A 15429-nucleotide genomic window follows, 5' to 3' on the forward strand; every position below is an offset into this window, starting at 1 on the left:
CTCCCCATCCTCCCTCATCCTTATTCTGTTTTCTACCTTGGTGATCTGAAATCTACTCATATTCGGGTAGTTGTGGGTTTCTTGATAGGGACAAATCAAAACGGTGCTTCTCTACCCCCTGCCCCATTGGTATCTTTCTTAGCTATCTCTGTGAGTTCAGGTTAAGGTGAAAATTATAAATGCATTTAATTATGATCTTGCCTGTGGGCAAAATCAGGGGCTAAAATCAAGGTTTTAGAGGGAACATTTTTCCGCTTACCTTTTCCACTGTGGGTTAGATGTTGTGAACATAATGGGTTAGGTGTTCCAAAGAGAGAAGGTGGGGGTTACGAGGAAAGTCAACTTAGGTGTACTTTGACTATCAAATAACCAAATTTTCCTAGCCACATGCTGTTTGTGAGCCCACAGTATTTTATACTAGACTGTTTATCAGTACCACAAGGAATATAAGAGTGGAAGCACAAAATCCAAAAAAGACATGTACTAAACACTGAAAAACTAGACAGTCTAGCCAACAGAGATACTATATAGATTAAATCAGTTTAACCAAGACCCAAAATAAGCCCATATTTATTTCCTTTATTTAGTATAAATGTTTATTAATATTCTGTATTACATGTACAATTTAATTGTTTAAAATACTTTATAAAAATTACTACTTAATGATAAATCATGGTTATTATTTCAGTAAATAACCATCCTTGGTTTATCAGCTTATTAGAATTTTACCTTTGAATTTTGACCAGATATGCACAAAAAGCAAGGCCAGCATAAAGAGATTTTTATTAAGTAAGTGCTTTGGTTTTAAGTATTTCAAGTTAAAACTAAGTAATTGCTAATAGAGACCTATAAACCAGATAATCATTTGCTAGCTGTTCATTTCTTAAATATTTCATATAGATGAGTTATTACGAAGTGGCAAAGAATTGGTATTTTTTAAAGCACTTAATTGATACATAAAATAGTATTTAACGATTATGATTTTTTACTATTTAAATTTATTTTTAATTAGTTTTTATTAGTTTTCCTAAGTAGTTTCAAAGAGCTCCAAAATACTGAATTTATCAGATGTTTGACAGTTTATATGTAGAAATTTAAATACTTCAGATTTTACCTGAGTGCTAGATTGCTTTAAAGACATTATTGAATTATAACTACAGAGTAGTTAACAATTACATGAAGTAAATGAAGATCATTCAGAATGAATGAATTCCTATTTAAAGCGTATTATGTGTACCATTTTTGAGAAATGCTGAATACTTGAACTGGGATGAAAGAAAATTTGAAATAAATTTCCTTAATTCTAGATGTAAAAAATGTTAAAATATACTACAGAAATATTAAATGTAACAATCTGTCTTCGCCTGATTTATCTTAAGTGAAGCAGTTGAATTACATGATTTCCAAAGACTTGTTTTACCTTTTAAGCTTGATGCTTTTTGTTAAGAAAAGTTGTGTACTATGACTACATTTTAGAAAATTTGAAGCTATATAATCAAGTATTTACTAGAAATTTTAAAGAGTTGCATTAAGTAATTAAGAGAAAAAGAAAATATGTAAAGGCTGACATGTTTACACACACACACACACACACACACACACACGCCCTTAGCATACTGGTCTGGGATTTTAAATGGTTAGAATGGGATTTCGTAAGATTGTAGTGATCTTTTTTGTGTGTCATTTAGAATGTTGCCACTAGGAAAATAAATTCTCATGCCTTTTCTTTTGTTTTTAGGATTTTCTCATTCAGCATTTACCTTTGGTATAGAAAGCCATATCAGTCAGTCCAATATAAATGGTGCCCTCGTCCCACCTGCTGCATTGATTTCTATCATCCAGAAAGGTCTACAGTATGTAGAAGCAGAAGTTAGTATTAATGAGGTAAGGAAGACTTCAAGTACTAATTTTTACTCTTAAATATGCCGTTAAGTCAGCTGTCTTGCTTCCTTATTCAGTATTCTGACTTTAGCTTCACAAGGTTAACAAAAGTGCAGACAGTTCATCCCTAATGTAGTAGTCAGGTTGCACCGGCAAGGTGTTGGCGCCTAGTAGTTTGTTTGCCTTCATCTGTTTTTATAAGTAAACACTAAGAAATAATTTTTATTAACAGCATTATGCTGTGAAATGCTAAGATCATAATTATTGGCCTGAAAAGTGTAAATTCTCACAATATTTGAATACACCCTAATTTAAACTAGTTTATAGTTGAAGCCAACTCTGGATGTTACTGCTGATCTAAGGACTACATGTGAGTAGTTTGTTTGGCTTAGGTGTCAGCATACTGTGGCCCATTAGCCAAATGCTGCTCTCTGTTTTAGTAAATAAAATTTGATTGGAACACAGCCACACTCATTTACATATTGTCTATGGCTACTTTTGGCAGAATAGTGGTTGCGACAGAGACCTTATGACCTGCAAAGCCTAAATTAATATTTACTGTCTACTCTTTTACAGAAAAAGGTTGTAAACCCCTGGTCTACTTTAAAATGTTGTTTCTGGTTTTGGTTTTGTTTTGGGTGTGTGACGGAGTCTTGCCCTGTTGCCCAGGCTGGAGTGCAGTGGCGCAATCTCGGCTCACTGCAGCCTCTGCCTCTTGGGTTCAAGCGATTTTCCTGCCTCAGCCTCCTGAGCAGCTGGGATTACAGGCACCCATCACCACGCCCAGCTAATCTTTGTATTTCTATAGAGATGGGGTTTCCCCATGTTGTCCAGGCTGGTCTTGACTCCTGACCTCAGGTAATCTGCCCACCTCAGCCTCCCAAAATGCTGGGAGGTGATCCACCACACCCAGCCTAGTTTAAAATTTTTGTGTATAGTGTGGAGCTTTTCCCATTGCTTTTATTTCAGAGATTAACATGTTCCACTTTTGCGAGTATTTTTTAAACTGAAGTATCCATGATTTCTGTATCAATGATTATTACTAGAATTAGAAATTACATAATATACTAAAATGGATTTTTTTGTTTGTTTCCTCAGCTCTTTGAGTGAAAATCCACTAACACAAAACTAAATTTTTTCTTACAACGTGTGTAAATTTGACATAGCGCTTATTCCACAGTGTATCTGTGTTGGGTGTAGTATCTTTTTAAAATTATTTATAAGTTAAAATGCTTTCTTCCGTTCCTCAAATATTACGTTACAATTGCAGTTCAGAAACACTGCAAAAATGTGCTGTGTTTTTGCAGCTCACGTTACCCTACGATGACACTGGAGATTGTCACTGATACGCGTTTACCAGTTTAAGTGAACCAGACTTCACATATGCATGTTCCCAGCTAATTTGTACTCTTTGTATTTCTGACTTGCTCTGTGTTTGTGTCTCTTCTTGTGCTTACTTGGAGAACTCTTTAGTAGGAACTTCCTAATATCAATAAGTGGAGCTTTGGAAATTTCAACAACTCCCTAATATTCAAGAGCACTATAGCTCATGAAGTCTATTTCAGCTTTAATATTTGAATCAAATCACAAGAAACTTTTTAGCTCAAAGTTTTTAGTTTTTTAAAAGAGGTATTTACTATAATGGGGCACCAGGCCTCTGATCATTATATGAGCTATTCCATATTGTTTGTTGCTTTGACTAACAGAATTTCAGAACCTAATTAATAAACCTTTTTATCAGCTTGGCCTACATCTTATCCCTTTCATTTCAGCTCTATCTGTACAGCTCTATACTGTAATAATAGTGTGAACTAAATAAAAAGGAAAATTTAAGCAGTCATTTCCAGTTGCTGCTTGTAGTTTCTTTATTCCCTCCGGACTTCTTATATGAATTCAGCAAGTTCCTCAAAATGTTTTTCTAGGAATGAAGATTTTCATTTCATTTCTGATTTTGTATAAATACAAATAACTTTAAATATTGCCTTTGATTTTTCTTCTCTCACAATTTTCCAAATCCAGGATGGTACCTTGTTTGATGGTCGACCAATAGAGTCTCTGTCCCTGATAGATGCCGTAATGCCTGATGTAGTACAAACAAGACAACAAGCTTATAGAGATAAGCTTGCACAGCAACAGGCAGCAGCTGCTGCAGCTGCCGCAGCTGCAGCCAGCCAACAAGGATCTGCAAAAAATGGAGAAAACACAGCAAATGGGGAGGAGAATGGAGCACATACTATAGCAAGTGAGCTCAGACAAGAATTTTTTTTTTTTAATTACATGGTTTATTTATTTTTTAACCTTTTAATTCGGGATACATGTGCAGATTTGTTAAATAGATGAACTCATGTCACAGGGGTTTGTTGTACAGACTGTTTCATCACCCAGATACTAAGCCTAGTGCCCAATAGTTATTTTTTCTGATCCTCTTCTTCCTTCCACCCTCCATCCCCCAGGAAGGTCCCAGGAGATAAGAATTTTTAAAAATTTATTCTTAGAGGAAATATTTGCTTTAACAGAATGTCCCATCTTCTATGCCGAAATAATTTCATCTGTTATTTGCACCAACTTGTTTCCTTAACTTGTATCACACAGTTCAGATTTTTATTCCTGAAGCTCCAAAAAGCTAGATTTACTTTTATTTTCTTTTTAAAATATCTAGAAGCCCTTTTCCCATCATTAAATGAATTTTTGTATCTACATTTGATTTCTAAATGAAATTGTAATACTAGTTATCAACAAATACCATAGAGCTCTGACACTGAGATGAAAGGCAACTCATGTTATATGAATGATATCAGCAACCCCTACTGGCAGAAACTCAGAATAGTACTGGTAGACATGTTTAGTTCAAACCATTTTATCGTTTTATCCATGTTTAAGTCTAATCATTTAAAGTCTGCATCCCACCCCCACCCCCACCCCCATCCCTCTTAAAAAAAAAAGTATGGTCAATACTTAATTAAAGGTAAGAATTTATTTTCTATGTGACTAAGACTGTGTAGTCATGTTCAGCTTAACTTGATAATGTTAACACTGTATGTGATAAAGGAAGGTATTTGCTAGTTAAGAATTCACCCATCCGCCATGTTGTAATACTGCCTAACTGGAATTGCTTACTTGTTTTTCACGATGCAGATAATCATACTGATATGATGGAAGTGGATGGGGATGTTGAAATTCCTCCTAATAAAGCAGTTGTGTTGCGGGGCCATGAATCTGAAGTTTTCATCTGTGCCTGGAACCCTGTTAGTGATCTCCTAGCATCAGGGTGTGTTTCTCAAAGTGATACTAAAATGGCTTTTACAAATATCTTACTGAGCGTTTTATAAACATATGCATTATTCAGGTTTTCTGTTGTTGCTTATTTGTGGCCATTTTGTCTCTGTAAATGTTTTATTCCTTCATGAAGTAATTGTAGAATTTTTAATTAAACTTACTGTTTCGAGAACGCTTGGGGGTCCCAACATGTAGAATGGGAAAAATACTGGAAAATCTGTGGTAGTTTAGTTTTTATTTGCCTTATTAATGTTCAGATGTAAATATGTTGCCTTGATTCTGATAGTTGAGAATGTCATGCGGATTTAAAATACATTGCATGCTTTTATAGGTCTGGAGACTCAACAGCAAGAATATGGAATCTTAGTGAGAACAGCACCAGTGGCTCTACACAGTTAGTACTTAGACATTGTATACGAGAAGGAGGACAAGATGTTCCAAGCAACAAGGATGTCACATCTCTAGATTGGAATGTGAGTATCACTATATCCATGATGGATATAATTACTAGTATACCTAACCCTCAGAGCCTCAGACTCATGGCAGGGTTTGTCTATTTGTTCAGAAATTGGGGTTTTATTAACTAGTAACAACAAACTGGGAGTCATCGCCTACCAGCCCTCTCCTCCACTATGGTGTTAAAGACACAAACTTGCCTTAGACCAGGGTACAATGTCCAGCTCTTCAGTGTATCCCGCAGCATCTCCTTGGTTAAGTTGTTACTTTTTACTCTGTACTTCGTTTTCCTTAAATGTCAAGTAGATCTGTGAAAATGGTACCTAAATATTTGAGATAATAGGCGAAAATTCTTACCATAATAACAAACAACATACTAAATCCATAACAACCGAGTTCTTAGTTGGGGGATAAAAGAATTCTATGTAGCAGAAAACATGTTCTTGTTTTTCTCTTTGTTCTGTGAACTGTTACAACTTTATTACCAATTTCCTTTTAGGGATCATTAGTCTAGATAACGTCTAAATTTTATTCCCACTGTAGGAATCTTCTAATTCTCTGATTCTGTGTATGATTCAACATCTTTCAGGACAACTTGACTACTCTGACTTACAAAAAACTTTGACTTCATTGTTGATAAATTCTCACCATTTAGTTATAAATACATCTCTTACCTCACCCTGCTAGCCCCCGCCCCGCCTCCAAACCTCTTAGATCTATTTCAGCATTGCAAAGAATATCTCACGATAGTAGTTCTTCCTCAGCAAATGAATGTTCTTTTCTCTTCTATTTAACAACCCTTTGTGGGCTTTCTAAAGGATCTTCTAATTCTTTTTCCAAGGAATGAGATCTATCTTTAAAATCATTATTCCCACTAAAGTTCTCAGTTTCTGTGACATGTTTTTTCAGAAATCGTAACTAGGTATTTTTAGCATTTTCTTCCAAAATTGCCAGCAGCATGTTTACTCTTCCCCTCCGTATGACAATTCTAAAAATTCCAAAGGGGTTTAGCACATTGTAGTATTATTTACTTGTAGGATCAAGATAGAATTATTTTCTTAATATGGGCCCTTATTGTATCTTAGTTCAGACATCTTACAGCTTTCTTATGCTACCTGGCCCACTGGTCATGTTAATTTAATGAAATTTACAGTTTACACTGAAAAGGATGGTTAATGAATGAATATTGGTTTGTTGAGCTTGGTAGTTCTGAACTGCATTTTATAGTTTTGAAAAGTGTGGGCTTTTTGAAAATGTGTTAATCACCGTGAGCTTAGAAAACATCATCCTCGATCAATGATTCTTTTCCGTGGCTAAAGCAAGAGAGCCTGTGAGATTTCTCATCTTGAAAGTATTCTTCTCCTAGTTGAGCAGTTCATGAACTAAAACATTTAGGGACTGATAGTTTAGAGGAAACTTAACATTGTGTAGAATCTGGAAATACGCTTTTACTGTTGACTTCAACATGGCTCCCCTTCTTCTTCAGGTAGAGCCCTAAGGGATTGCCATGTCTTAGCAGAACTGCGTCTGCATTTCCCAGAACCAGCATTTGTTTCTGTTTATCACTTAGCCATACTGCTAAAATGGCTTGAGAGATGTGAAATAGGTGATCTTGTTTTGAATGCCCTTACCAAAACCCATCAAGAATATGTCAAGTAATGCAGGATTTCATTCTCCAGTAATGTTTAGTCATTCTAGCAATAGTCTGTTTACTATAATCTGTAACTTTTGCGTTTGCATAGAGTTAGTTAGATCTGTCCTTTTATTACACCATTCATCGAGGCAAGGCGCGTAGCAAGGGAATAAAAGTTGAGAGAAATTTATATGGACTTTTCCTCCTGGTAAAGTAGGCAGTTATTCTTACTTCATTAACTATAAAGTCAGCCTGCGCTCTTTTCTGGCTCTTTTGCTTGTGTTGCTCTTTTTATTGGCAAATATTTCATAGTGGGAAGGGATTAATAATAGAAAGGAACATTCACATTTTTAAGAATCTGATCATTTGAAACAATGATATTCTTTGGATCATACACACACACTTTGTTTTAGACAGTAAAGGATTTAGAGGAATGGCCATATAAAACCTTCTAATCACATTTTAAAGTTTTCCTTTTTTTACTTCTAATAAATCATTCTAAGATTATGAATTTGATATTCGCCCCAATCCACCACCCTACCTTCATTGTTAGTTGTGTGAGTCGGTGAGAATACTTTGGGCATGCATGAGGCGGGACGATGTAGATCCTGGTCAAGAGCTATTACTGTCAATTGTTGAGCTTTGGATATAAGGTCCCCGTACAACGCTAGCTTCACAACAGTGAAAGGGTTTCATGGGCCTTTAGTGGCACTCACAAGTAGGCAAAACTGGCAAGTTTTGAAGCAGAGAATGTCTTCATTGTCTTCTCTACCTGGGATTTAAACATGAGATACTTCAACAACAATGAAATTATAAACCGTATCTGGATGATATAATTAAAGAGATGTTTTTCTCCGGCAGAGTGAAGGTACACTTCTAGCAACTGGTTCCTATGATGGGTTTGCCAGAATATGGACTAAAGATGGTAAATGAAGCATTTTCCTTTTTATTTTGTTGTTGATCTGAAGTTAGAAAATTTAAAGTAATGTTAATGTTTTTCTTTTGAATTTTAGGTAACCTTGCTAGCACCTTAGGGCAGCATAAAGGCCCTATATTTGCATTAAAATGGAATAAGAAAGGAAATTTCATCCTAAGTGCTGGAGTAGACAAGGTAAAAGCTCATTAAGTTCTGTAAAGGTGAATGTATTACAGGGTTTAATTGAAAGCAGTGTTTTGTCTTAGCTGCCAATCACATAAACATTCCTATTTGGGAAATTCAAATATGAATTTATGATAGAAATACTTTCTTAGGTCTATCAGCTCATTCCTGAATCTACTTATCAAAATGTTTTTATCCTTTTATCTATGTGAACACTTTTAATTTTAGCTGGAATTTGAGCCATAACCAATGGCATACCTCCTGCACTTTTTGCTTCCCTTCTGCGGTTTCTAGTTAGTCTCACCAGTGAACATGGCTCTGGAGTGAATCCATGGGAAATTCTAGAGCTGGTCTGTTAGCCAAACTCCTGGTACTTAATTGAAGCTAATATGAAATGCAGAATCTGTCTAGTCTTCATCTAACTTGGCTGGTGAATATAGATGAATTGGAAATACGACCTTCTTCCTCCTAAATAAGGGTTTAAGATTATCTTAATCCAGGAAGGGACATGATAATAATTGAGTGTGGTGTCAAACAGGGAAGTGAAGAGAAACTGGTTCACTCTTTATATTCAGAGAGCAATAAAAAAAGTGGCAAAAGGGGAAGAAAAGTGAAGTAGGTTGGGAAGGAGAGAGATTGAGTCCTGTTGATAGTCACTGCCACTATACAATACTTGAGGTTCTTGCTTTAAGTATTGCCAAAATTCAAAGCTGCCTTTTTGTGTAAATATGAGCCTTTAAAATCTTTCAATATTGAGAACTGATTGCATTGTTAACCAAGAACTTACTCTCTTAGTAAACATCTATAGGAATCTTACGTTAATGTACTATTGCAATGGAGTTTTTAAAGCAAAATCTAATACAATGCCTCACGCTTTGTAGACTGCCAATAATTGTTATTTGAAGTAAGTTGACCGATGCAGAATCATCAGGGAAAAGCCAAACTACTTAATAGTCATTTGCTCCCAAAGTGGAGTATAGCCTTGTGATACTATTTGGGATAAAGTGTTTAAAATTAAATCCACTCTGACATTGTATATTTCTTTAATACAGTTAGGCATATAATTTATGCATCTATGATAAACTTCTTTGCATGAGTTTATTTTTCTTTTCCTTTTACTTTCAGACTACAATTATTTGGGATGCACATACTGGTGAAGCCAAGCAACAGTTTCCTTTTCATTCAGGTAAATTTCTTATAATTTACGTGAAAGCTGGAGCTTGCCTCTGTTTTTCTAATAAAACTTCTAACAGCATATAATTTATTTTAAATGTTGAAATATCAAGTATCAGTCTTGTTACTAGTCCTTTCGAGAGTTGATGTTCCATGACATTCAGACTCTTAATTGTCAGAGGATCATCAAACGTTTTCTGTGAAATGCACCATAAAGAAAGCATTTGCAGCCTGGTGCAATTAGGGGTGGCATTATTTAATGGAAAGAACATAGATTTTTGAATCAGAAAATCTAAGTTTGAATGTCAGTTCCACTCCACTTAAGAAGCATTAAGACTGAGCGAGTCACTTAACCTTTCTGAGCCTCCTTTTCACTATCTGTGAATGAGGGATAATAATAATAATAATGCCTATTTGTTATGGGGATAAGACTAAATGATATACATGAAAATACTGCATAGACTCCTGTAAGTTTAGGTATTGTCATTTTCTCATTTTGGATCGAGGTACCTGAGCGTCTGTCTACATGAAGTGAACAATAGACTTTCCCAATGTGGTTGGAATGTTGGTGGCTTAGATGGATTTCTCTTTTAAGAAATACTCAATCTGGTACTTTTATCTGATTAATCCGACCTCGAAAATGGTGCTCTGTCCTGCATGATATACAGCCACACACCCAGACATTCAGCTTAAGTAGAGAGCCAGGCATATTTTTGTGCCCGAGCTCCATTTCAGCCTAGAACCTTTGCACCGCTTCTCAGTGAGTTTCCTGACTGCAGTAACTAAATGATGTTAAACTGGAACAAGATACCCAGTGGCTTTAGTATTACCTGATTTAGCTGTCTCTTTGATTCTGTTGTGCTGGAAAAAATTTTAATTTGGAGACTGACTAAAATAATAACCCTGGTTATTCTCAAATCTTCGATGACATCCTTTTACAAACAGCCATTGGCACAGCATCAACTTTAAAATGGAAATTTGCAACTTCAGGCATTTTGCTTTTTTCATTCTTTGTTTAGTGTGCCTAAACAAGCAAAATAAGGTGCAAAATGATTTTTCTGTGGTGTCTGAATAAGTTTGCAAACATTGTTAAACAATTCCACTTGATGAAAGCTCACCACTCGAATAAGCATTTACACACATTTTTGTTCACCTGTTGTACTTCCTTTTCACCTTTGCTTCTAGTTTTCAGAATTCTCTCAGGCTTCTGGCTGTTAATCATAAAAATTTCTCATACATCCTAGGAGTAATGTAAAGTTGAAGTAAGTATGTTTATGGTACTGTTGCTGGGTACCATATGATTAGTACCAACTTTGTGTTGGAGATGGTGCTCTTTCTGTCCCCTTTAGTCCTGACTACAACCTAATGAGGTACATAGTATGAAAGTATTTTTATGAATAAATAAGCTTCAGTTTACCCATCGTATTCTTTTTTACCATACTTTTGTTTTTAAAAACAGTTTTATTGAGGTACAGTTGACATAAAATGAACTGTATGTGTTTTACTTGAACAATTTGATGTATTTTGACCTATGTATACACCATTGAAACTATTACTACACTCAGGATGATGAATATATCTGTTAACCTTCAGACATTTCTTGTTGTCTCTTAGTAATACCTCTCTCCCATCCCCAGAGATTAGATTACGTTATATGATTGGAATCATAAAGTACATACTCTTTTTTGGTCTGTCTTCATTCATTCTGCATAATTTTTAATTCCTGCACTATGCAAAATATATCTTATTCAACTGTTTATATTATCAGTAAGGCATCTAATCAACAGCTGGCTATTAGTTGGTAAGATTTTGGGGATTCAAAAAGCTATATGCAGATTTCCAACTGCACAGGGGGCTGGTGCTCCTAACCTTCACATTATTCAAAGATTAATCGTATCATATGTTCAAAAAGCTAAGTAGAGACACAGAAGATGTCATTAAACTTCTAGAGGCAAAAACAACATGTGAGATGAAAAATGGCCCGATAGGATAAACCACAGATTTGATGCTGCGGAAGAAATGATTTACGACCTTGGAGGCTGCATAGAATCTATCCAAAAACAGAGAACATAGACTGGAAAAGAGGGTGGGGACAGATCATCAATGAGTTGTGATACAACTTTGGACAGACTAATACCTAAGTAGTCAGAATCTTAGGTAAAAAGGTAGGGGAGGGAAGAGAGGCAGAAAATAAGATGAAGTATTTAGCCAATTTAAAATATCACCTCAAGGTAGATGGTGACCAGTTAAAGGTGTGCACTGTAAATCCTGAAACCACCACTAAAAATAAAGAATTACAGGTAAGAACCCACCAAAGGAGAAGAAAATGTCATCGTAAAAAATATCCAATTAATCCAGATGGAGGTAGAAATACAAAAAGAGGAAGAACAGAAGAGATAAACAGAAATACAGTAAATTTAAATGTAACCTTATGACAAAGCACATTAAGTGTAAATGGCCTAAATATTAAAAGGCAGAGATTGTGAGATTAAATCAACAAGCAAGACTCAACTATATGCTGCCTATGTAAAATAGACTTCAAAATAGAAAAACATCAATAGACTGAAAATAAAATGTTGTGAAAATGTATACCATGCCATCACTAATCAAAAGACAGCTGAAATGGCTACGTTAATAGACAAACTAGATTTCAAAGCTCAGAAGATTTACAGGGAAAAAGGAGGTTATTAATACAACGTTAAACAGCCAATTCAAAACATTTTAAAATGACAATGCATTTAATAACACTTTCAAAATGTATGAAGCAAAAAATGATGGAGCTTCAAAGGAAATAGAAGTTACTGGGCTTCCAATTACTGTTGAATATTTCAATATTCTTCTCTCAATAATTGATGGAATGAGAAGACAGGAAGAAGGAAGTAAATCTGTAAACGATTTGAAGATTATCTAGTAACTTGACCAACTAAATGACATTTATAACAACAATGGAATTAAATTAGAAATCAGTATTAGAAACATCTCTGGAAGAGCACAAATACCCAGGAACCCACACTTTTAAGTAACTCATGGGCCAAAGAAGAAATCAAAATTAAGTTAGAAAGTTTTATATTTGACTACAGATATTATGAATTAATAATATACTAAAATCCATTGAATTGTATACTTTAAACAGGTGAATTGGTATGTGAATTATATGTCAATAAAGCTTTTTTAAAATGAAGTCAGTAATAAATGCATCCTTCTTCGCTCAGAGGTTTGTTCCTTTTCTTTTAAAATTACGGAGGCTACATGGGTTAATGAAAGTAAATCAGAACGGGGGGAGCAGACAAAAATTTTAACTTTAGCTCCAAGATTTAAAAAAATTGTATAATTGGGAAAATTAAGTTTTCTTAGCCTCTTACGTGTAAAATGAGACCGGTGTTAGTGAACACACCTGTCTCACTTGTCAGGTACATAAAAATTTTTTTTTAAATGTTAGAGCTTTCTTTCTAAAAAGCTTGTACTATCAAGACTCATTTTAGGAATAACTATAAAATAAGGAGGTATGTGTTCTTTGATTATATCAATCTGTAAGCACTGTATTTTATGAGGCAGGCATATCACAGAAGCATTAATCACACAACTTACGTTGCAACATTTCCTACATCTCAACAATCTTGATTTGGTTATGTAGTTTGGTTTTTTTGTTTTCTTTTTATGAACCTAATAGCTTATTTGTTTTAATGCTGCTTTTTGTTTATGTTAGCCTCCTCTCTAACATTTTGAAGGCTGCCCTGTATAAAATTAACACCTCTGGAACATCCTGACAGATATATGGCCTTCTTAATAACATTTTAGTGTATCTTTAACTGTCTTCTAAATCAATTAGATTTTTCAGGCTTCGTTCCCTTCCCCATTTTTTGCACTTGTTAACAATAGAAAGATTATTTACCAAAGAAACATTAAAATTTTTAGAATTGTATTTTAAGTAATAATATTTAATGTTAAAATGAAAGTGCACAGGAGTTACTGAATTAGCTTCCATGGAGGAAAATGGAGTGTAAACCAGACAGACACTCCAAGAAAGGGAATTTAATACAAAGAAATAGTTGCATAGGTGTTGGGAAGAGTGGAAAAACTAAGGAATAGGAGGTAACCCAGAGACTAATTGAAGGAAGTCTAAGACTCTAGAGGAGAAGGCAGGACGTGATTGTCCTGTAAGGACTGGGGTGTAGAGGATAGGCTGCCTGGCAATGCTCAACACCCAGTCTGAAATGATGGCAATCGTGCCTGTCGTCTTACTACTCCTGACTTTGGACTCCTCACTTTGAATTCCTGACAATGTCTTACATTGTGTGAACCTACCTGGAAACCACTAGGCACAGGAACCTGGGAAATAACTTACAATAGCCCTCGTGGGTTTCTCATCCTAGCAGGGTGGAGTACAGAAAGGAACGAATGAGAGATGACTGCCAAATGAACAGGACAGTCATCCACATTGCTGTCAAAAATGGTGATACACACAAACAGAGGCAGAGTTCACACATCATGCTGATAAAGTTGGCACATATTTTTGTTTGCTAGTTGATTTAGGTTGGGTTCTCCCAAAAGGCAGGCCCTGTGCCAAACATTTGAGTGACATGACTTATTGCGGAAAACCTCTTAGGAGAAATAAGTGAAGAAATATGGGAAGCAGGATGGGGGAGTGGGAAGAAGCCAAGGAAGGAAGTGATCACTGGTGAAGAAAGGCCCAGTCTCAGCCTGGTGCAGAGGGGAGCTTGCACCTCACAGTTTTTCTTACATTGAACCAAGGATGCTAGGTCTTTAGATCTCCCCTCCCTCCCTCCTTCCCCAAAACGTACACAACACCATCTTGGATACCTGTCTTCTAGGGAGGACACAGCAGCAGAGCAAGGCAGTTCCGTGAAGTTTGTCCCTGGCAGCCTTTAGCAGTGAAGCACTGCTAAAGCACAGGCAAAAAGGCTTATGGGCAGGAAAACCAAATACCAGCTAAAGCGGTGCTGCTTCATGACTAGTATAAAAGTACAGCTCACAACTTACTCAGCCTGACAGCTCTGAAGTGTGGTTTTTTGACTGTGTTTACTTTGTTGGGAATTCTCATAATTTGAAATTTTGTGTAAAAGGTGAATTTATGTTAATAATTTTATATGGCACTGTGTTTGTTAAAAAGTTGACTGAGGGAGGGTTAAATGTTTTAAATATAGTTATTCAAAATTTCATATACCCTCCATAGTAAGCTCCCATTAAATATTTTCTTTCCAATCTATTTCCTTTATGAGCTTAACTCAATCCAAGTGGTGTCCTGATACCTAGTTTTTCATTGTAGAAATATACCCAAAACTATTTTAATGTCTGGTCATATTACTACAATTAGCTTCTTTGTTCTTTAGTACATAGTACTTTTAGATTTGAGGCTTACCTGATTTGTCTTTCGCCAGGCAATGAAATCAGTTTCTCTTTCCTGTTATCCTTTGTCTTTTTTTTAAAAAAGTCTCAGTATAGTTCTGATTAAAATTTCCTTTCTGAGTTCTAAATGCTTTAAATCTTCTTTTTGCATTCTTTTTACTTCTCCTATCCATAGTTACAAGTTCTTATGCATGACATATCTCTTGACTTACAAGTTTAACTGCTGAAGCACCTGTTGATGTTTCATTTTTAACATAGCCAGTTACTGTTAAACTTGGATATACGCAATGAGGGAGTTTGTGGCTTTGTTTTCCCTTTCCACAGACATCTCTAATCTCCTTTATTAAATGCTTTGTATTTCTACTAATTAGTATACATAGCTAAACTTTTTGTTTTTGTTTTGTGAGACAAAGTCTTACTCTGTTACCCAGGCTGGAGTGCAGTGGTGCAGTCCTGGCTCACTGCAGCCTCGATCTCCCCAGGTCAAGCAGTCCTCCTGCCTCAGCCTTCCAATAGCTGGGACTGTAGGCATGGACCACTACAC

The 15429-nt window shown here is 35.6% G+C and overlaps 1 protein-coding gene across 3 annotated transcripts in view; it reads left to right on the plus strand.

Moving 5' to 3' along the window:
- TBL1XR1 (transducin (beta)-like 1 X-linked receptor 1) overlaps positions 1–15429 on the plus strand; it is a 189124-nt gene that overhangs the window by 154099 nt on the left and 19596 nt on the right. For all 3 annotated transcript variants that reach the window (XM_011944134.1, XM_011944135.1, XM_011944133.1), the window contains 7 exons: positions 1739–1884; positions 3901–4123; positions 5017–5149; positions 5489–5630; positions 8108–8171; positions 8260–8357; positions 9471–9531. In XM_011944134.1, coding sequence (XP_011799524.1) covers positions 1739–1884; positions 3901–4123; positions 5017–5149; positions 5489–5630; positions 8108–8171; positions 8260–8357; positions 9471–9531 — 867 coding nt within the window. The remainder of the gene's footprint in view (positions 1–1738; positions 1885–3900; positions 4124–5016; positions 5150–5488; positions 5631–8107; positions 8172–8259; positions 8358–9470; positions 9532–15429) is intronic.

The sequence above is a fragment of the Colobus angolensis genome, unplaced genomic scaffold (assembly GCF_000951035.1).
Source record: "Colobus angolensis palliatus isolate OR3802 unplaced genomic scaffold, Cang.pa_1.0 Scaffold228, whole genome shotgun sequence".
Classification (NCBI taxonomy): Eukaryota; Metazoa; Chordata; class Mammalia; order Primates; family Cercopithecidae; genus Colobus; species Colobus angolensis.